The sequence below is a fragment of the Heptranchias perlo genome, chromosome 2 (assembly GCF_035084215.1).
Source record: "Heptranchias perlo isolate sHepPer1 chromosome 2, sHepPer1.hap1, whole genome shotgun sequence".
Classification (NCBI taxonomy): domain Eukaryota; kingdom Metazoa; phylum Chordata; class Chondrichthyes; order Hexanchiformes; family Hexanchidae; genus Heptranchias; species Heptranchias perlo.
Window position 1 is genome coordinate 148974115 of NC_090326.1, and position 24095 is coordinate 148998209.

A 24095-nucleotide genomic window follows, 5' to 3' on the forward strand; every position below is an offset into this window, starting at 1 on the left:
AGAGAGTCAGGATAAGATGTGAGACCGTCAGATGATATTCAAGTTCTCAGTAAACGATTAGTGAGTACTCTAGCTACGAGAGGCTGGTGGGGTGCAACATGCCAGGATAGTTAGAGTTTAGTCTCGGCGAGAGTTCAGCTTTGAGGTGCAGTTGGATAGTGTTTTTTATAATGATTGTATTAAGTGAACAAGTGGAGTTTAATTCTTGTAAGAGTTCGGTACTAGATGGAGTTCAGGTTAATGCTTTTTTAAAAAAAAGATTGACAGAGGAATGGCAGCGTAAGGAACCCTCCTGATACTTGTGGAGTGTGATTTGTGGGGCATGATGGATCCTCTGTATATCCAAGGGGCAACAAATGTGCACTGTGTTGGAAAATGGAGTCTCTGAAGGAGAAGATTTCTGTGTTCAAGAATCAATTGGTCACACTGCATCATCAGAGAGGATGTGGGTTTCTGTATTGTACTCTCCAGAATGTGGTAACCCAAAAAGCAGTGCAAGACAGTTCAGGACACATGGATAGGCTGGAAAGAGAAGTGGATCACTATCTGCACGTGCAGCAGAGGGAGACGGACTTGCAGGGAAGCTCATGTTACTGGTACTATCCAATAGGTACATCATTTTGGACATATGAGGTGGGCAGCAACAGTGACCAAGAGGAGGTTGGTCCTGAGCAATGCTGTGGCAACAAAGCCTGAAGGGCCACTGCGGTGTGTGTGGGGGTGGTAATGGTGAGAGGCAGGTTGACTACAATTATGGAAAATTGTTAATAGCGGGGAATTCTATTGTCATGGGGTGATGGGCTTTTTTGGATTTGGACAAGGAGCCCCAAATGGTATGTTGCCTTCCTGGTGCTGGAGTGAAGGACATAATTGAACAGATGGAAAAATGCCTGGGAGGAGAGGGTTGGCAGCCAAAAGTCGTCATCCATGTTGGAACTAATGATGTAGATAAAATTACATTTGCAGTCTTGCAGAAGGAGTTAGGGACTAGGTTCAAAATTAAAACCTAAAAGTCAGTAATCTCCAGATTAATTCATGTGCCACCTGCTGGATAGGTTAAGGAGGGGATCAATAGAACGGCTAATGTGCTGGTGCGGGGGGAGGGCGGGTAGGGTTCACATTTCTGGGGCAATGGAGTGACTTCTAGAACAGGCAAAGCTATACTGAAGGGACAACCTTCACCTGAACCAAAATAGCACCAATGTCCTTGTGACAGTAAATAGAGGGTTTAAACTAATATGGCAAGGATGGGAAAAGTCTAGATGTGAGACTAGAGACTAGAAAGGAGAGCCGGATTAATCCTCCTATTGGAATAGAAGGTTTAGATGAAATAAATAGTGTGAAAATGACAGGAGAAAGAGAAAGAAACAGGCTATGAGGTAGTGAGAGATTTTTTAAAAACTGCTGTTAAAAAGGCTATGGGATATCAAAAAATTTAAATGAGAAAACCAGGAAAAAGAATAAGAATCTTGTTGAAACAAGAATCTGAGTCACGATTCAGTAATATGTATAGGAATGCACAAAGCAAAACTGGTTAGAAATATTAATAATTATGGAGTGATATAATACAGCAGCTATAAGAGAATGTGGTTTAGGATTAGACAGGGCTGGGAACTTAATATTCTTGGTTATAACCTTTTTAGGAGAGAATTGTGTCCAATTCTGGGCACCGCACTTAAGGAGCGATATCAAGGCCTTGAAGAGGGTGCAAAGGAGATTTACTAGAATGGTACCATGGATGAGGAACTTGTTATGTGGAGAAGCTGGGATTGTTCTCCTTAGAGCAGAGAAGGTTAAGGGGAGATTTAATAGAGGTCTTCAAAATTATGAGGGGTTTTGATAAGAGTAAATAAGGAGAAACTGATATCACCGGCAGGAGGGTCAGTAACTAGGAGGCACAGATTTAAGGTGATTGGCAAAAGAACCAGAGGGGAGATGAGAAATTTATTTACGCGGTGAGTTGTAATGATCTGGAATGCACTTCCTGAAAGGGTGGTGGAAGCAGATTCAATAGTAACTTTCAAAAGGGAATTGGATAAATACTTGAAGGGAAAAAAAATTGCAGGGCTACAGGGAAAGAGCAGGAATATGGGACTAATTGGATAGCTCTTTCAAAAAGCTGGCACAGGCACGATGGGCCGAATGGCCTCATTTTGTGCTGTATGATTCCATGGGCCCAATTTTAACTTTCTCCCCCCCCCCCCCCCAAGGGGCGGCAGTTAAAATAATGGGAATCACATAGCCCCCTCCAATCCCGCTTCCCGCTGTGTCCACAAATTAACCTCTTGTGAGCAGGCGAGTGGGACACCCGCAGGAAGGAAGCGGGGACCTACTCTAAATATGCAGATCGGGTCTGATGATATCAGGATCCGATCTGCAATTTCAACCTGAGGCCTGAGCTTGGTTGGGGGGGGGCAGTGTTGGCTCCCCTTTCAGGCAAAACCATCCAGGAGCCGGATCCTGGGCAAGAAGAGGCCCAGAAGGTAAATTTTAAATTTATTTTTCAAGTTTCCGCATGGGGAAGGAGTGCTCAGCTATCAGGCTCCCCTGTACCCTCCTCGTTAATATTATGGCTTATGATTCTATAAGATAGGAGGCAAATATGGGGAATAGGGTGTAGTGTTAGTAAAGGACTCTTTCATAGTGCTAGAACATGATATCCAAAAGGGTTGTGTTAACACAGGATCCATATGGAATGTAGGAAAGGAAATTATACAATCCTTGTGCATTACAGGCCACCAAACATTGGAGCTGAAATAGAAGGGTAGAACTGCAGACAGTCTACAGAGGTATGCAAGAACAACGGGGCAATAATAGTGGGTGACGTTAACTATCCCAAAATAGACTGGAACAAAAGTAATGCATGTGGTTAAAGTGGTGAATGCTTTTAAAAATACATTCAGGGGTCATTCCTAAATCAGAATGTTAAGATAAAGCATTTTTTTTTTAAACCCAATAGAATTTTGGGTTTTATAAAGGGAATAGAGTACAACAATAAAGAAGCAGTGCTAAATTTTTACAAAATATTGGTCAGGCCACAGTTAGAGTACTGTGTGCAGTTTTAGGTGCCCCATGGTGTACAAATTCACCAGGATGATGCCAAACTAGGAAAACTATGGTTATGAGGAGATACTTGAGACAATGGGACTATTTCAACTGGAGCAGAGAAGACCAAGAGGAGATTAAATGAAGGTTTTTAAAATTATGAATGGTTTTAATAGAACGACTGGTGAAAGAATATATATTCTGGGTGGGAGGGTAGTGATGAGGAGTCAGTAATTTTAAATTGTCAGAGTGAGGAGGAGAAGGGGTGAGGAGAAATTTATTTGTGCCTATAATGATGAGCCATAGGGAATGGTTGAAGCAGTGACCATTGCATCTTTTAGATTCGATTGCTCTAGTAAAGAACTGGCACAGTGGGCCAAATGGCTTTTTTCTGTGCTGAAATTGTGTCTGATTCTGTTGTCAAAAGATGAAATCCATATAAAATCTCCATATAAAACTCAAGTTCCATTAGAGTACGTGCATCTTTGTTTTTCATTCTCCCGCTGAGGTGAAATCCACAGTAGAAAATGCACCATCGTTCTACATTCACGACAAATCGCTTAACTCTGTGCCACCTGGTGACCTTATTCTGGTCATATACCAACTAATGTCCCAACCTTTTGAAAAACACTCCTGTTTCCTTCTAGTAGTCTTGGTGTAAGCAAGGAGACTTAGTTATTCAAAGTAGTCAATCTTCCTAGTGTCCTCTGCCACAATACAATTGGTGACAGATCATATTCAAAGTGGAGGGTTGGAGAATGGTGGTAGTGGGGTGTTTTTGTTGGAAGGGAGTATGGAAGAAACAGGTCTTGTATGGGGAGCGGCATCAGATTGAGCAAGATTTGTAAATTGGAAGAATGGCTTTGGGAGTGGGGAATGAGAGCAGACTGAGTAGAAAAACATGTTCATGACTTTTTACCCCATAATTGTTGAACTTTTCATATGTTCATTATTATAAATTTTAGCTTTAGGATGTCGGTGACTATCTCAAAATTTACTAATTTATTTGTCTAAATATTTGCATTCTATCAAGAAATCAAAAATGAACAGGAATGAAGATTGCACATTGATTTTTTCCTCAACAAAATGATTTTTTCCCCAAATTTTATCTAAAGGAAATGATTTGAAGGACTTCACCTTGGAAATATTTATTCTGAACAGCAGGAATGGAAGTTTAAAGATTATTTTTCACAAAATCTTCTTTTGGTAGGTTGACCTGCATAATGGGCAAATGTGTTTCTCTCCCTCAGAGAAGTCCTCAAAGGCTTTCAAGCAAGTGTAGTGGAAGATATGTGAGCAGGACAGCAGCACAGTTTGCCGCACCGACGGACCACATTTCTCTTTTCCATCAGTCCCTTCAGCAGCAGCGTGGAACATTGTGTTACTTAAGTGATGCAATGGAGTGATACAAATCGGACAATCAAGTACCTCCCTTTGGATTGCCTGAGGAAAGTTAAAAGAACACACATTTAACAAGAGAACAAAGGGTGCAAATTTCCCATAATGACTACACAGTGCGGGGCGGGGAGAAATTTCCAGGCAAATCTGTTTATTCGATATTATATTAGCTGAGTTTGTGTTTTTTAAAATACCTAGGCCATGAAATTACATTATGCATAGATTAGCGAATGAACATTTAAGAACATAAGAACATAAGAAATTGGAGCAGGAGTAGGCCAATCGGCCCCTCGAGCCTGCTCCGCCATTCAATAAGATCATGGCTGATCTGATCCCAACCACAAATCTAAAGAACACAAGAAGTCGGAGCAGGACCCGGCCACATAGCCCCTGGGCCCTCTCCGCCACCCACAGGGCATTGACCGATCCGAACTCAGCTTCATGTCCAATTTCCTGCCCGCTCCCCATAACCCCTAATTCCCTTTACTTCTAGGAAACTGTCTATTTCTGTTTTAAATTTATCTAATGATGTAGCTTCCACAGCTTCCTGGGGCAGCAAATTCCACAGACCTACCACCCTCTGAGTGAAGAAGTTTCTCCTCATCTCAGTTTTGAAAGAGCAGCCCCTTATTCTAAGATTATGCCCCCTAGTTCTAGTTTCACCCATCTTTGGGAACATCCTTACTGCATCCACCCGATCAAGACCCTTCACAATCTTATATGTTTCAATAAGATCGCCTCTCATTCTTCTGAACTCCAATGAGTAGAGTCCCAATCTACTCAACCTCTCCTCATATGTCCGCCCCCTCATCCCCGGGATTAACCGAGTGAACCTTCTTTGTACTGCCTCGAGAGCAAGTATGTCTTTTCTTAAGTATGGAGACCAAAACTGTATGCAGTATTCCAGGTGCGGTCTCACCAATACCTTATATAACTGCAGCAATACCTCCTTGTTTTTATATTCTATCCCCCTAGCAATAAAAGCCAACATTCCGTTGGCTTTCTTGATCACCTGCTGCACCTGCATACCAACTTTTTGATTTTCTTGCACTAGGACCCCCAGATCCCTTTTGTACTGCAGTACTTTCCAGTCTCTCGCCATTAAGAAAATAACTTGCTCTCTGATTTTTCCTGCCAAAGTGCATAACCTCACATTTTCCAATATTATATTGCATCTGCCAAATCTCCGCCCACTCACCCAGCCTGTCTATATCCCCTTGCAGGTTTTTTATGTCCTCCTCACTCTCTACTTTCCCTCCCATCTTTGTATCATCTGCAAATTTTGATATGTTGCACTCGGTCCCCTCCTCCAAATCGTTAATATAGATTGTAAAGAGTTGGGGACCCAGCACCGACCCCTGTGGAACACCACTGGTTACTGGTTGCCAGTCCGAAAATGAACCATTTATCCCAACTCTCTGCTTCCTGTTCGATAACCAATCCTCCACCCATGCCAGAATATTACCCCCAATCCCGTGATTTTTTATCTTAAGTAATAATCTTTTATGTGGCACCTTGTCGAATGCCTTCTGGAAGTCTAAATACACTACGTCCACTGGTTCCCCTTTATCCACCCTATACGTTATATCCTCGAAGAACTCAAGCAAATTTGTCAGACATGACTTCCCCTTCATAAAGCCATGCTGACTTTGTCCTATTAAATTATGCTTATCTAAATGTTCCGTTACTGTCTCCTTAATAATAGACTCCAAAATTTTACCCACCACAGATGTTAAGCTAACTGGCCTATAATTTCCAGCCTTCTGCCTACTACCCTTTTTAAATAACGGTGTTACATTAGCAGTTTTCCAATCTGCCGGGACCTCTCCTGAGTCCAGGGAATTTTGGAAAACTATCACCAAAGCATCCACAATCCCTACTGCCACTTCCCTCAAGACCCTAGGATGGAAGCCATCAGGTCCAGGGGATTTATCCGCCTTGAGTCCCATTATTTTACTGAGTACCATCTCCTGAGTGATTTTAATCGTATTTAGCTCCTCCCCCCCGAGAGTCCCCTGTTTGTCCAGTGTTGGGATATTCTTAGTGTCCTCTACTGTAAAGACTGAAACAAAATATTTGTTCAGCATTTTTGCCATCTCCATGTTTCCCACCATTAATTTCCCGGTCTCATCCTCTAAGGGACCTATGTTTGCCTTAGCCACCCTTTTTCTTTTTATATAACTATAGAAACTCTTGCTATCTGTTTTTATATTTTTTGCTAATTTCTTTTCATAATCTAACTTCCCTTTCTTAATCAATCCTTTAGTTACTTTTTGCTGTCTTTTGAAGAATTTCCAATCTTCTATCCTCCCACTAAGTTTGGCTACCTTATATGTCCTTGTTTTTAGTCGGATACTATCCTTGATTTCTTTACTTAGCCACGGATGGCTGTCATTTCTTTTACACCCTTTTTTCCTCAGTGGAATATATTTATTTTGAAAGTTGTAAAATAACTCCCTAAATGAACACCACTGCTCATGTACCGTCTTACCCTTTAATCTATTTTCCCAGTCCACTTTAATCAATTCCGCTCTCATACCATCATAGTCTCCTTTATTCAAGCTCAGTACGCTTGTTTGAGAATCAACCTTCTCACCCTCTAATTGGATATGGAATTCAACCATGTTGTGGTCGCTCGTTCCAAGGGGATCCTTAACTAGGACATTATTAATTAATCCTGACTCATTACACAGGACCAGGTCCAAGGTTGCCTGCCCCCTTGTAGGATCAGTTACATACTGCTCAAGAAATCCATCCCTGATGCACTCAATGAACTCGTCCTCAAGGCTGCTCTGCCCAATTTGATTTGTCCAGTTAATAGGATAATTAAAATCCCCCATAATTATAGCTGTTCCCTTATTACATGCCCCGACTATTTCCTGATTAATACTTCTTCCAGCAGAGTTGCAACTATTAGGAGGCCTATATACTACGCCCACTAATGTTTTTTTTCCCTTATTATTCCTTATCTCCACCCAAACTGTTTCATTATCTTGATGCTTTGTCCCAATATCATTTCTCTGTATTACAGTGATTCCTTCCTTTATTAACATAGCCACCCCACCTCCCCTTCCTTCCTGCCTGTCCTTCCTGATTGTTAAATACCCTGGCATATTTAATTCCCAGTCGTTGTCACCCTGCAGCCATGTTTCTGTAATGGCCACAAGATCATACCCATACGTAGTTATTTGTGCCGTTAACTCGTCCATTTTATTACGAATGCTACGTGCATTCAGATAAAGAACTTTCAAATCTGTTTTGTGACGCTTAGTTCCTGCTTTCTCCTTTTTTAACACTTTACCTATTACTCCATACCTTCTGTCCCTTCCTGTTACGCTTTCCTCTCTCTCCCTGCTCAGGTTCCCAACCCCCTGCCACTTTAGTTTAAACCCTCCCCAACAGCACTAGCAAACACTCCTCCTAGGACAGCAGTCCCGGCCCTGCCCAGGTGCAGACCATCCGGTTTGTACTGGTCCCACCTCCCCCAGAACCGTTTCCAGTGTCCCAGGAATTTGAATCCCTCCCCCTTGCACCATTCCTCTAGCCACGTATTCATTTGAAATATCCTCCTATTTCTACTCTGACTAGCACGTGGCACTGGCAGCAATCCTGAGATTACTACCTTTGAGGTCCTATTTTTTAATTTACCTCCTAACTCCCTATATTCTGCTTTTAGGACCTCATCCCCTTTTTTACCTATATCGTTGGTGCCTATGTGCACCACGACAGCTGGCTGTTCGCCCTCCCCCTCCAAAATGTTCTGTAGCCGCTCCGAGACATCCTTGATCCTTGCACCAGGGAGGCAACACACCATCCTGGAGTCTCGGTTGCGGCCGCAGAAACGCCTGTCTATTCCCCTTACAATTGAGTCTCCTATCACTATAGCTCTGCCACTCTTTTTCCTCCCAGCCTGTGCAGCAGAGCTACCCGTGGTGCCAGGAAGTTGGCTGCTGCTGCCTTCCCCTGATAAGTCATCCCCCCCAACAGCATCCAAAGTGGCATATCTGTTTGAGAGGGGGATGGCCACAGGGGACCCCTGCACTACCTGCCTGCATCTCTTACTCTTCCTGGTGGTCACCCATTCACTTCCTGCCTGTATACCCTTTACCTGCGGTGTGACCAACTCGCTAAACGTGCTATCCACGAGTTTCTCTGCATCGCGAATGCTCCACAGTGAGTCCACCCGCAGCTCCAGCTCCGAGATACGATCGGTCAGTAGCTGCAGGTGGACACACTTCCCGCACACATGGTCGGCAGGGACACTGGTAGTGTCCATGACTTCCCACATCTTGCAGGAGGAGCATATCACGGGTGCGAGGTCTGCTGCCATGACTTGCCTTAGCTTAGTTACCCCTTTTAAATTACGTTGAAATTAGAAAATGTTAACTATACTAGGGACCTAGGTTCACTAAAAAAAAACACTATCTGCTATAAAAATTATATGTATTCATATACATATAATTCCTTAGTCTGCAATTTGGTTGGAGGTGTTAGCCCCTTTAAAATAACTGGTTAACACTTCTGTACAATAATGTGTAATTTTGTTAACTCATTTGTATGATAATGTACTTTAAGGTCTTGAATACTATAATTTTCTGTCATGTACCAAACTCTTCACATCAGTCTGTGCCTGTAAAACAAACAATACATTCCCCCTGTGCAGAATCCTATAGAAACTACCGTAACAATACATAGCACAGGACACAAAATCTATTCTAATTTTATTTTACAATGGCAAATAGTGGTACAAAGTAAGAATTTCATGAATTTTATTTGAAAAGCCTGGATACATGCTTTAATTCATGAGTTATTAAGATCTCCATATTTGGGATAAATGGTATTTTGTGATATCCAAATGGATACTTTTGTTTTTGGGTGTTTTTTGTTGCTGCTGGCAGACATCAGTGTTCAATATGCTGTGTAATTAATGTGCTAATGTTCATTCTGAAGGTGTAAGTAATGATTGTGTTACAATCAATATAAATTTGAGTTGCTCAGAAACTAACAGCCAATCTATTATGATAAATAATTTGTTGATTTATTTCATAACATAAGAAATAGAAGCAGGAGTAGGCCGTACAGCCCCTTGAGCCTGCTCCGCCATTCAATAAAATCATGGCTGATCTTCTACCCCAACTCCACTTTCTCATCCTATCCCCAAATCCCTTGATTCCTTTAGTGTCCAAAAATCTATCGATCTCAGTCTTGAATATACTCAATGACTGAGCATCTACAGCCCTTTAGGGTAGAGAACTCCAAAGATTCACAGCCCTCTGAGTGAATAAATTTTTCCTCATCTTTGTCTTAAATGGCCAACCCCTTATCTTGAGACTATAACCCCTAGTTGTAGACTTTCTACGTGTATTTTCACTCTATAAAAGGAAAACAATTGCTCCAGTTGCCTTCTCTTCACTCCACTCTACTTGTACATGCAGAAGTGATGTAAATATGTTACTCTGCACAATCTAGAACTAGGTTGGTTAAGTAGGCTCAATATGGTTTCAGCTAAGTACACCATCATTAAACTTATTTTTCCTAATCACTAAATAGTGCATAGCCCATTTCTAAAATTCTGCCAAAAGACTAATGGTACCATGGCCATTACTGTGATGCTATAGCATTGACTGGGGTAACATCCCAAATCAAGTCAAGTATCCACAGTAGTTTCTATTTGGTAAGGAAAAGAAAGGTGAGGGCCAATTTTCCTCCCTCCCTCAACTGGGCAGTCATCCAGAGGAGCTCACCAGAAGTGTTCTCTGCCTTACATTACCTGAAGGTGCTGCAAGCTTGCAACAGGACTAATGGTTGCCGACTGATGGTAGAGGATTCTGGCTGCAGTTCAATTACAGCAGTATGAGGGCCTCCAGCTCTGAGGATGGTACCTTTTTCCCAGGTCCATCTTCTTGCTACCTGCAGTAAGATGGACTCAGGGGTGGGAGGAGGCCTATTCTGGGAGGAATGAAAGGAAAAGAGAGGGAAATCCCCCCTCCTGGATTCTGAGTTAAGTGCATGTTCAACATTCAAATATAATTTTACATTACATTGATGCTGGAGAAGTACTCTCTTCAGAATTATTAGCTGCTCCCTACGTGCTCTAATCAGAATAAAAGTGATAAATTTCTCATTTCTGACCTTTAGCTGTATTTGCTCCCACTCCTCTTCAGATATAGTGCAAACACATTGCCTCTCAAACTGCTGCAGCACTCTTCTGCTCTCAGCCACTGACTGGTCCATTTCAGAGAAGAGTTCATCAATATTTATATCGCATGACCTCACCAACCTGTCATTAATCTGTTGCAGCTGTGGAAATACAAAGTTTTGTTGATTAGTAGACTAACAAAGAAAATGGAAGTTGACAGTTCAGATGCTCAAATGTTGTTTCTCAATTTATATTAATTTAAAATAATCAATACTGGCTAACCTGCTGCAAAGTATAATTCAGCCTGCATTCTTGTGCCCTGTGAGCTGCATAGAGTTTCTGTACTACTTCAGACTGTCAACTATTATAGTGCTTAATGCTAATACTTGGTGCAAAAAGTGACAAATGTTCAACTACCAATCATCAAGATCACAAGCTAGGTTTGGATGAAGACGACCCTTTGACCTACTTGATCCTATTCCTCCCAGAATACCAACCCTCTTGTCATCCCTGTACGCATCCTTCCAGGTGACCCATACACCTTCAGCAGAAAGTTCAGATTTTAAAAAAATTGCAGTTCCATATGAATGTTAAATGATTCATTTCAAGCTACATTTAATTCTGTAACAGTGCTAACTTAGTGTAAAAACATATAAAACATTGTGTTTCTGTAGTGTCTTGCATTTAAATAGTGCCTTAATACATCCCTCAGAAATGTGTCAAAGCATTTCATATACAATTAATTTACTTTGAAGTTCAGTGCCTGTTATTATGTAGGCAAATGCAGATCTGTAAAGCCATTGAATGCGAGACATAATTCTTTTTCAGCCCTGTTGGGAATATTTTACAATACTGGATTACAGCTTGTGGTTCACCAGCAGGCTTTTTAGTGAATTGAAAATCTGAATAACCTGAGATGTTCATTAATTGTAACTAACAACCCTCTGAAACCATTGGCTCCAATAATCAGGAATAGAGCCAAAATTTCCATCACAAAAATTATCACTACTATTGAACTGTTTCTCCCCCCCCCCCCCAGTAAACTCTGTAGACCACAAACAATGTGTCAGGTGACAATTTGTAAGTGATGTTACTTCCTAGTATTGTATCATAATCCATATATGTAAAGAGGAACAGCAGAAAACATGCATATGTGATCACCTTTTAGGATTTACAAAGCTAGGTAACATCAAATGGAAACTGAGCTCAAAGGTGTGTGGTTAGCCAGGATCTTGGCACTTCCAGATTTTTTTTTAAGTTGTTTAATCTGCTGCCAAAAGTATCTGCACAGGCCAAAACCAAAATTCACAGAAAAGCATCCCATTTATCATTACTTTAAATATAGGGGAAACTAATCTAATTCCAAATGAAATCTTACAGGACTTGACTTTTTTTTGCACTACACAACACACTTTATAAATGCAACAGTGGACGATTACAAGGAGAAGACTAGAACAGATTTAGTGCTCCCAGTGCAGAAATTTATGTGACGAGACAAAATTGAAACCTGGATGTGAGGACATTGCATCCTGCATAATCTTGTTGTCGTTAAAATTAAATGGTAAATTTGATCCCAAATGCTGCATTAACTTCATTTAAAATTTCTATTACTGGTTTTAAAACATGCTGTCATCTGAAAACAGAATTAATAGACATGTGGCATAAGAAGGAAGCAAAAAGGCAAGACCTCAAGGCTTGTATTCTAAAAAATATCATTCTTGGCATATACCATGACACACAGGTGGAGAAAAATTAGGTAATTAAATGTGTGGTTTGAAAAATTAAGTAAGAAGGAGGGTTTCAAGTTTGTGGGGCATTGGTGCCAGTTTTGAAACAAGAGGTGGCTGTATAGGAGGGATGGACTTCACCTGACCTGACACCAAGAATAGATAAAGCTTTAGATGTGAGTTTAAATTTGTAAGCAATTAAACCTCGAGCAGCAATCCAGAGCACACTGCTCCCATCCTCACCCAAAGTCAACTCTTGGCTCCTAGACCTGATCACAAGGATCCCAGCTGACACCTTTGAAAAAAGCATGCTCAGCTAGCCCTTCTTTCAAGCAGGCAGGATCAGTGATTGCTGTAACAGATGATCTTCTGGCTCCTCACCTTAGTCAGGCCATCAAATGCATTTAAAGAGCCCTCCAGCAGGGGCATTGGCTGATGCACTAATCCTGCTTGATGACTTGCTGCAGCCTGTTTCAATACTCCTGTTCTGGCTTAAAATGGGAGTTCCCCCATCTGTAGAGGTGAGTACTTGTGCAAAAATGCATTAATCTCTTAGGATCTTGACAGAACCTCCAGTTATTGCAGCTGCTGACCTTTTGTAGTACTAGACTAGAATGGAAAAGCAGAATATTTTTTAAAAGGTGAGAGACTAAGAAATGTTGGTAGTCAGAGGGATTTGGGTGTCCTTGTACATGAATCACAGAAAGTTAACATGCAGGTACAACAAGCAATTAGGAAGGCAAATGGTATGTTAGCCTTTGTTGCAAGGGGGTTGGAGTATAAAAGTAAGGAGGTCTTGCTGCAATTATATAGGCCTCTAGTGGGACCACACCTGGAGTACTGTGTAGTGTTTTGGTCTCCTTACCTAAGGAAGGATATACTTGCCTTGGAGAGGGTGCAATGAAGGTTCACTAGATTGACTCCTGGGATGAGAGGGTTGTCCTATGAGAAGAGATTGAATAGAATGGTCCTATATTCTCTGGAGTTTTGAAGAATGAGAGGTGATCTCATTGAAATGTATAAAATTCTTAGAGGACTTGACAGGGTAGATGCTGAGAGACTGTTTCCCCTGGCTGGAGAGTCTAGAACTAGGGGTCACAGTCTCAAGATAAGGGGTCAGCTATTTAGGACCAAGATGAGGAAAAATTTCTTCACTCAGAGGGTTGTGAATCTTTGGAATTCTCTACCCCAGAGGGCTGTGGATGCTCAGTCATTGAGTATATTCAAAACTGAGGTTGATAGATTTTTGGACACTAAGGGAATCTGGGGATTGGGCGAGAAAGTAGAGTTGAGGTAGAAGATCAGCCATGATGTTATTGAATGGTGGAGCAGGCTCGAGGAGCCGTATGAGCTACTCCTAGTTCTTATGTTAGATTACCTGTAACCTTGATAGTCATCCAACCACCTAACTCTAGCAACAACCACCGCCCTCCCTCCCCACTCCTGAGGGAGGATGAAGAGATAGCACCCAAGACCACTCAATGAAATGTAACCCCCATCCCCATTAACTGCCCCTTCCATGGCCAGTCAATACCCTTGGCAGCCTAATGTCCAGACCGTCAGCTACAGTAGTGCAAGTTCCAACATTACCCACCGAGGATCAGGTCCTACAATTGCCAAGAACAATGCATCCTGGAACAGCAGCAGACTCACACCCTAGCCTTCAACCACCGATCAAAGCCTGCAATGGACCATACGGACCTAAGAGCATATGCAAAGATTCCATGAATATTTCCAGACCGCCATTCCAGCCTTGCACGCTGTATTTTTTTTTATTATTCGTTCATGGGATGTGGGCATCGCTGGCGAGGCCAGCATTTATTGCCCATCCTTAACTGCCCTTGAGAAGAAGCTCTAACAAACTGCCTGGTAGAAGAGCAGATAAAGGAACTAGTCACCTGGTGCTGCAGTTTGGGGTTTTAGACTAGATATTCTACTTGGATCCAGTATCATTAACCTCTTCCTTAAGTAGATCTCCAGTCTTCTATGAACTGGACTGCCTTTACCTGCCCAATGTCAGAGGAAAATAAAATCGAGACCAGGGATTTGACAGAGTCCTGTCTTAAGGCTGACCATTGTATTTGCAAGACCACTGATGCCTCCTTACCCAGCTGAACCTCATCGACTATCATAAGAACATAAGAAATAGGAGCAGGAGTAGGCCTCAACTCCACTTTCCAACCCGATTCCCATATCCCTTGATTCCCCAAGAGTCCAAAAATTTATCTCGGCCTTGAATATATTCAACAACTCAGCATCCACAGCCCTCTGGGGTAGAGAATTCCAAAGATTCACAACCCTCTGAGTGAAGAAATTCCTCCTTCTCAGAGTTAAATCAATAATTCATCCGGACCCTTTCCCCTCAAACAGTGCACTGTTCCCAACAAATGCACAACATACTCGCTACCCTAGTGCACCAATCATTAGCCAAGTATTTATCAGGTATCATTTGTGCTCTATCTGCCTTCCTCTGACATTTATGAAGAGGTGGAATAGTAGGGGGATTGATGAGTGCATCAGGATGAAAGCATCGTGGCAGCGGCCTGTGAAACAGCATGATCCTTTGGCAGTGATCAGTCACTAGTTGGACATTGATGGAATGATTGCTCTTCCTGTTGGGAAAAGCTCCTGGTTCATCCTCTGGTGCCTTGATAGCCAAATGTGTACAGTCAATGATGCCTTATACACGAGGGACGCCAGCCACTGCTGCAAATCCCAGAGCTTGCATGTTCTTGCTGTTGATGCCATTGGGAAAGTAAAGTACTGATTGGATCTGGTTAAGAGAGGATTAGTGACTTGCTTAATGCAGCTGTGCACTCTACACTAGGAGATGCAGGTGATGTCTCCAGTAGCAGCCTGGAAGGAGCTTGAGGTGATAAAGTTCAGGGCGATGGTGATTTTCACAGCCACTGGCAAAGCAGGGTGCCCTGGTCCTGCTGCAGGAGTTTGCACAGATCTGCATCAGCCTGGTTGGTGATTATAGGAACAGGAGTAGACCATTCAGTCCCTGGGGTTTACTACGCCATTCAATTACAAAAGCAAAATACTGCAGATGCTGGAAATCTGAAATAAAAACAGAAAATGCGGGAAATGCTCAGCAGGTCAGGCAGCATCTGTGGAGAGAGAAACAATTAACGTTTCAGGTAAATGACCTTTCATCAGAACTGCCTGATGAATGGTCATTGACCTGAAATGCTAACCGTTTCTCTCTGCACTGATGCTGCCTAACCTGCTGGCGTTTCCAGCATTTTCTGTTTTTATTACGCCATTCAATTAATCTTGGCTGATCTGCACCTCAACTGTACTTTCCTGCCTTTGTTCCATGTCCCTTGATACCTTTACCTAACAAAAATCAATTATCTCAGTCTTCAATTCTCCCAGCATCCACAACCTTTTGGGCGGTGGGGGGGGGGAAAGAGCATTCCAAATTTCTACTACCCTTTGTGTGAAAAAGTGCTTCCTGATTTTGCTCCTGAATGGCTTAGCTCTAATTTTAAGATTATGTCCCCTTGTACTTGATTTTTCCACCAGAGGATATAGTTTCTCTATATCTACCCTATCAACTCCTTTTTAACATTTTAAACACCTCAATCAGATTAGCCCTCAATCTCCTATAGTCAAGGGAATACAAGCCAAGTTTATGCAACTTGTCCTCATAATTTAAGCCACAGTATCATTCTGGTGAATCTGCGCTGCACACCTCTCTAAAGCCAATGTAGCCTTATTAAGGTGCAGTGCCCAAAACTGAACATACTACTCCAGATGGGGTTTGACCAAGTGAAGTGCAGATTCCTACCACACTGCTCCTGAGAGATATCAGGAAAGGGACTCTAGGCCTATAGACCCTGTGGGCAGGGTAATGCCTTCTATGAGCTGTGTTCTATCAGGCCCACTTGCTGCTCGTTCTGATTGCTGAGGCAGCTGTTGCTGCTCCTCTTCCTCCAACTGTTCATCCAGAATAAAGAAGAAAAGATGGCACCCATGATAAGCTCAAAATGCTTAGTTAGGGTTAGTAAGGCCAACAAATGAAAAAGAAGCAATCTCCAAGCTCTGAAATCCTTTGGCAATTCACTAATCACAAAAGCACACAGATCCTAATGATCCAAATGCCTGCAGGTGAGTGCCCCTTTAAATAGTTCCGCCAGTCATGTCAGTCAGCTTCTGAGGCCAATCCCGCAAGGTTTTACTGAGCCTGTCCTGCTCAGCTAAAATATCATTAGGTATGATATCATGGGAGCCCTATTGGCTTTTATTTATGAGCCACCTGTCTGTTTCTGGCTGGTGCTATTTGCACATGAGTCAGTCTTGGAGTTAAAATAGCGTTCAGTGATTTCCAGCAGGATTAGCTCACCCCCTCCCCCATTCTTGTGGAACAGGTTGGGTTAAAATCAGGGCCCACAATAAGAGTTAACATTAGTGAATATGCAGAAAGATGTCAGCTAATCAGGGATGGTCAACACAGATTTTTAAAGGATTTTTAATGGTTGACTAATTTAATTGAATTCTTTGAGGAGGTTACCAAGTGTATAGACAGAGGAAATTCATTGGATGTGCTATATTTGGACTTTCAAAAGGCGTCCACCCTAACCCTCCCATAAAGTGCATCATAAGATTCTTGTTGCAAAGATCAAGGACAATGGCATTAAGGGGGCTGGTTTTCTCAATGCACAATAACGGCAGGTAGCCTTACTCGCTGATTGCATATGTAGGGAATTGTAGGTGTGATTTTAATGGACAGAAAAGCGTGGGTAGTACACCAGTGATTTCTCTATGTGTGGCTAGTGGGCAAAGCTTTCGACCAGTAATGCAAATTCGGAACATTATCTCTTAAAGGTAAAATGCTGGAATGGTTGAAGAATAGGAAGCAGAGGTTATGAATAAATGGACTCTGTCAGATTGGCAAGATGTAGCTAATGATGTGCTGGGAACTCTCCTTCACAAACATGAATGGTTAAGACATGGGCAAACAGGAACTAATGCCAGAAGTTGCCATGGTAAATTGACAAAGATTGCAGGAGAAAGGGTAGCTATATGGCAAATGCAGCTGAACATAGATAAATTTAAAGTAGTATATTTTGGGAAACAGAGACCTACGGTAACATAAAGATCTAGGGGTGCAAATACACAGATCTTTAAAAGCTAATCTGGGGTTGTTAAAAGCCACAAAAATGACAAACGGTATGGGTTTTATATATGGTGTTTTGAATACAAAAGCAAGGAGGCGATTATGAATCTAAACAAAAGATAGGCCAGATGTGAATACTGTTCAGCCAATTCATTGTAGAAAGGATATTGGAAAGATGCAATGCAGATGTAACATGGTAATTCCAGGAATGGGAGGATATAAATATGAGGAAATAAAAACAGAAAATGCTACTAATACCTCCTAATATAACAGGTCAATCAGGTCTGTAAACGACCTGAAATAGCAAGATAAATACTGTTAAGTGGCACCCCGCCGGCTTTAATTGCCTGCGGGAGTCCCACATGCGGGGGCTGCGCGCACACGTCGGCGCGTCTGTGGGGAACCCAGAAGTGGGCGGGTTGGAGCTGGGCTCCCGACCCGCTCCAGGATTCCCCGATTTTCGGAGACCCCCGCCAGGAACGCATCCAATAGCGGGTGCTAATATTGGGCCCTTAAGCACAAAATCTAGGATGGCATTTCAGTGCAGTACTAAGGGAATGCTGCACTGTCAGAGGTGCCGTCCTTCGGATAAGATGTTAAACCGAGGCCCCACGGTCCTCTAATTTGGACGTAAAAGATCCCATGGCATGATATGAAAGAGCAGGGGAACTCTTCTGATTTCCTGGCCAACATTTATCCCTCAACCAACACCAAAAATGGTGATTTGGTCATTTATTTTATTGCTGTTTGTGGAACCTGGCTGTGGCACATTGGCTGCCGTGTTTCTTACATTACAACAGTGACTACATTTCAAAGGTATTTAATTGGTTGTAAAGCGCTTTGGGACGCCCCGAAGTCATGTTTGGCGCTATATAAGTGCATGTTCTTGCATTGTATGCCGAAGTCTTATCCCCAAACCTTCATTCCTGATTTAAAAAAATCCTGGAAATCTATAATAAAAATTAAACTAAACCCATTAGCTGCTGCTTTGTACTAGTATTTAACATATTTGACCCACAACCGTTACTTGGTCTTTTCCCCTTCCCTTTCTCTTTTGGCCAGTCCAACAAAGGAATTTGCCTGCTTTCCTTTTTCAGGCTGATGATGAGCCTCTACCCAAAATGTTAACCTCTTGTTTTCCTTTTCAGATGCTGATGGACATGTTGTACATTTCCAGTAATATCTGTTTTAATTACTAATGTCAGCAGATATGATGCCTGGAAAAATGAAGGAGTTACACCTGCAAGGATCTGCAAGATAAGTGTCTTCCTGACAAGAGAAGCACTATATAAATGCAAGTTGTTATTGATTACTCTTATAAAACGGTGACTAAATTTTGTGGGTTGGTCTACTTGCATCAGAGTTTCACAAAGAAAAGAACAAATAAAAATTTTTGAAAATCAGTACTGGCTTGCTGCTTAAAGTGAAAACCAACAGGGAGAAGTTCCAAACAAATAAAATTGAGGCAGACAGTGCTCAAATCTATCTTTGAGTAAATTCAATTCAGTACTCGTTTATGTGCAGTCTCATAATCCCATTTTCCCATTCAGATTGATCATGTGCCAGCTATGTAGCATGCCCTTCAGGCCATGTCAGGTTATTTACTTCCAGTCACATTGGAGTCAGCTGTAAGAGTGCCAAGTGGAGCCTCTGCAATGTCATTACTGATCAAGCATGCTCATTCTGAAGTTGGTAGTTCCTCATTTGATTAACTGTTAGCGCAGTGTGCAGCCGAAAGAAACAAAGCAAACTCTTCTTTGAGAAATGTGTACTTAGATTATTTAATTCTCAACCAAAGCATTATCAGCAGTTTAAAGAAGATAACTAGGTCCCTGTGTTACCACTTCAGAAATACCTTTTCATCTCATGGTTTGAAGTTAAAGGGCGTTTACACCCAAATTCCTTTCTAGTTGTAATGACTAAGTTTTATGTCCAACAAAATAAGATCTACATATGGAAATAAAAATTGTGCTAACTGAGTTTTAATGTACTAATTCTTGATGTTCTTGGAGGGAGAACATCACTATATTTTAGGAAGTCTATTTCTAAAATTTGAAAGATCCCAAATTAATGAGTTAACTATTTGGATAAATGTGAAGGAGCACTGCATTAATGTTTTTCTGATGTCTGATATTTTAGCTTTTAAATAGTTTTATTAATGAAGGTCATCTACACTAACCAAAATACTCACCTGAACTGTGTCTGCATTGACCAAGTTGTCTCTGGATATGCCTGTATATGGGAGTGTACTATAGACCCCCAAACAGTCAGAGGGAGATAGAGGAGCAAATATGTAGGCAAATTTCTGAGAAGTGCAAAAACAATAGGGCAGTAATAGTAGGGAATTTCAACTACCCTAATATTAACTGGGATACAATCAGTGCAAGAGGTATAGAGGGCGCAGAATTCTTAAACTGCATTCAGGAGAACTTTTTTAGCCAGTACGTAGCAAGCCCAACAAGAGGGGGGGCAGTTCTGGATTTAGTTTTAGGGAATGAAGCTGGGCCGGTGGAAGGAGTATCAGTGGGAGAGCATTTTGCTGGTAGTGATCATAATTCAGTTAGATTTAGCATAGTTATGTAAAAGGACAGAGATAGAACAGGAGTAAAAGTTCTAAATTGGGGAAAGGCCAATTTTACAAAGCTGAGAAGTGATTTAGCAAAAGTGGACTGGAAACAGCTACTTGAAGGTAAATCAGTGTCAAGAGCAGTGGGAGGCATTCAAGGGGGAGATTCAAAGGTAAACATGTTCCCACAAAGAAAAAGGGTGGGACTGCAAATCTAGAGCCCCCTGGATGACTAGGAGCATACAGGCTAAGATAAGGCAAAAAAGGGATGTTATTTTAGACACCAAGAGCTTAATACTGCAGAAAGCCTACAGGAGTATAGCAAGTGCAGGGGTGAAATTGAAAAGGAAATTAGGAAAGCAAAGAGAGGGCATGAAAAAATACTTGCAAGTAAAATTAAGGAAAACCCCAAAATATTTTCTAAATACATGAAGAGCAAGAGGATAACTAAGGAAAGAGTAGGGCCTATTAGAGACCAAAAAGGTAACCTATGTGTGGAGGTGGACGATGTGGGTATGGTTCTTAATGAATACTTTGTGTCTGTCTTCATAAAAGAGGGGGACGATGCAGAGATTGTAGTTGAGGAGGAGGAGTGTGAAATAATGGATGGGATAAACATAGTGAGAGCGGAAGGAAGTATTAAGGGGATTAGCATCTTTGAAAGTAGATAAATCGCCAGACGCGGATGAAATGTATCCCAGGCTGTTAATAGAAGCAAGGCAGAAAATAGCAGAAGCTCTGACCATCATTTTCCAATCCTCCCTGGCTACAGGCGTGGTGCTGGAGGATTGGAGGACTGCTAACGTTGTATCGTTGTTTAAAAAGGGAGAAGGAGATAGACCGAATAATTATAGGCCAGTCAGTCTAATCTCGGTGGTGGGCAAATTATTGGAATCGATTCTGAGGGACAGCATAAATCATCATTTAGAAAGGCATGGGTTAATCAAGGACAGTCAGCATGGATTTATTAAGGAAATGTCAGGTCTGACTCACTTGATTGAATTTTTTGAGGAGGTAACAAGGGGGTCGATGAGGGTAACGCATTTGATGTAGTGTACATGGATTTTAGCAAGGCTTTTAACAAGGTCCCACATGGCAGACTGGTCAGAAAAGTAAAAGCCCATGGGATCCAAGGGAAAGTGGCTCGTTGGATCCAAAATTGGCTCAGTGGCAGGAAGCAAAGGGTAATGGTTGACGGGTATTTTTGCGACTGGAAGGCTGTTTCCAGTGAGGTCCCGCAAGGCTTAGTACTAGGTCCCTTACTTTTTGTGGTTTATATTAATGATTTGGACTTGAACGTGGGGGGCTTGATCAAGATGTTTGCAGATGATACAAAAATTGACCATGTGGTTGATAGTGAGGAGGAAAGCTGTAGACTGCAGGAAGATATCAATGGACTGGTCAGGTGGGCAGAAAAGTGGCAAATGGAATTCAATCCAGAGAAGTGTGAAGTATTGCATTTGGGGAGGGCAAAAAGGCAAGGGAGTACAAAATAAATGTGAGGATAATGAGAGGTGTAGATGAACAAAAGGACCTTGGAGTGCATGTCCACAGATCCCTGAAGGTAGCAGGACAGGACAACAGATAAGGTGGTTAAAAAGGCATACGGGATACTTTCCTTCATTGGCCGAGGCATAGAATATAAGAGCAGGGAGGTTATGCTAGAACTGTATGAAACATTGGTTAAGCCACAGCTTGAGTACTGCATACAGTTCTGGTCACATTACAGGAAAGATATGATTGCACTAGGGAGGGTACAGAGGAGATTTACGAGGATGTTGCCAGGGCTGGAGAATTTTAGCTATGAGAAATGATTGGATAGGCTGGGGTTGTTTTCTTTGGAACAAAGGAGGCTGAGGGGAGATTTAATTGAAGTATATAAAATTATGACAGGACTTGATAGAGTGGATAGGAAGGACCTATTTCCCTTAGCAGAGGGGTCAGTGACCAGGGGCATAGATTTAAAGTAATTGGTAGAAGGATTAGAGGGGAGCTGAGAAGAGATTTTTTCACCCAGAGGGTGGTGGGGGTCTGGAACTCACTGCCTGAAAGGGTGGTAGAGGCAGAAGCCCTCAACTCATTTAAAAAGTACTTGGATGTACACTTGAAGTGCCGTAACCTACAGGGCTATGGACCAAGTGCTGGAAAGTGGGATTAAGCTGGATAGCTCTTTTTCGGCCAGCATGGACACGGTGGGCCGAATGTCCTCCTTCTGTGCCATAACATTCTAGGACTCGGTCCCAATTTACCCAACCAGCATATCAGGTATGCATCTATATTTAATGTGGCACACTTTTTGACAGGCTGAAAACAACCTAATTACAATTCATTATACTTGTGGATCGCCCGTGGCATTGCTCACAGAGAGTCAGAGGTTATGTTTTATAACAAAAGAGATGTTCTGCCACCTAATGCACAATGTATCATCAGGGTCACAGATTTACGCAGACTGAGCACATTTTATAATGGAATATTTACTGGTATTTTTGGTTATAGAGTTCCATAACTGTTCAGTTTACTGTGAAACCCGTAAATGGGTGGCATTTATTATTATTAGATAGGGATGATTCCCTGGTCCTGTGTATCAGGAGAGCAGATGGTGCAGCTGCCGCAAAAGGAATTGGAAGTGGTCTTCTTTCTGCCATGCAATTCAATGTTTTTCTATTATTGGTGAGCTGAAGTGCTTGTGCCTACTTACTGCATAAGCCTCATCAAATACCCAGATTTACTGCAAAAATATTTAAGGCCTTGGTGAGACCGCAGCTGGAGTATTATGTACAATTTTGGTCTCCTTACCTAAGAAAGGATATACTTGCCACGGAGGGAGTGCAACAAAGATTCACCAGATTGATTCCTGGGATGGTGGGATTGTCGTATGAGGAGAGATTGAGTAGCCTAGGTCTGTATTCTCTAGAGTTTAGAAGAATGAGAGGTGATCTCATTGAAACATACAAAATTCTTACAGGGCTTAACAAGGTAGATGCAGGAAGGTTGTTTCCCCTGGCTGGGGAGTCTAGAACCAGGGGTCACAGTTTCAGAATAAGGGGTAGGCCAATTAGGACTGAGATGAGGAGAAATTTCTTCACTCAGAGGGTGGTGAATCTTTGGAATTCTCTACCCCAGAGGGCTGTGAAGGCTTAGTCATTGATTACATTCAAAACAGAGGTCGATAGATTTCTAGATATTAAAGGCATCAGGGGATATGGGGATGGTGCAGGAAAATGGCATTGAGGTAAAAAATCAGCCATGATGTTGTTGAATGGCAGAGCAGGCTCGAGGGGCTGGATGGCCTGCTCATGCTCCTATTTCTTATGTTCTTAAATAAACAAAAAGCATAACTCCCTGGTGCTTGTGGCATTTCTCGTCATTTTTCTACGTTCACCCATTTGGATTGGGAATAAGGGAAGTTCCATGATTGCAGGAACTCTTAAACATCTTTGGAAGTTATTTTGCAATGTTTATAGTACTTCTTTAGTGCCATATTTCTTGGTAGACATTTTATCTTACTCCTTAAATTTCTTTGTTAAAGCGCATCAATTTCATGATAGAGATGGTACACAATGCAGGCCCCAGACCATTCTGCAGATCTTGGCAAACCTGCTTACCAGTGAACTATGACTACTGCCCCAGCTTGCTATAGACTAACAGCGTAGAATCATAGAAAAATACAGCACAGAAGGAGGCCTTTTGGTCCATCGCGCCGGTGCCGGCTCTTTGAAAGAGCTACCCAGTCAGTCCCACTCCCCTGCTCTTTCCCCATAAAGTATATACCCAATTCCCTTTTGACACTGTTTACACCACCTGTTCAGTGCATTCCAGATCATAACAACTCGCTGTGTAAATGATTTCTCCTAATTTCCCCCCTGGTTCTTATGCCAATTATCTTAAATCTGTGTGCTCTAGTTACTGACCCTCCTGCCAGTGGAAACTTAACCTTCTCTACTCTAAGGAGAACAGCCTCAAATTCTCTAGTCTCTCCACATGACTGAAGTCCCTTATTCCTGGTATAGTTCTGGTAAATCTCCTCTGCGCCCTCTCCAAGACCTTGACATCCTTCCTGAAGTGTGATGCCCAGAATTGGACACAATACTCCAG

At 42.0% G+C, this 24095-nt stretch overlaps 1 protein-coding gene across 1 annotated transcript in view; it reads right to left on the reverse strand.

The window, feature by feature from the left end:
• Positions 1–4148: 4148 nt before the first annotated feature.
• The window catches only part of rnf32 (ring finger protein 32), a 41146-nt gene continuing 21199 nt past the window's right edge, over positions 4149–24095 (reverse strand). Inside the window, exons 6-7 of the mRNA XM_067999232.1 lie at positions 10576–10743; positions 4149–4488 (exon numbers count right to left, since the gene is read on the reverse strand). Of these exons, the coding sequence (XP_067855333.1) occupies positions 4234–4488; positions 10576–10743 (423 nt within the window). The 3' untranslated portion in view covers positions 4149–4233. The remainder of the gene's footprint in view (positions 4489–10575; positions 10744–24095) is intronic.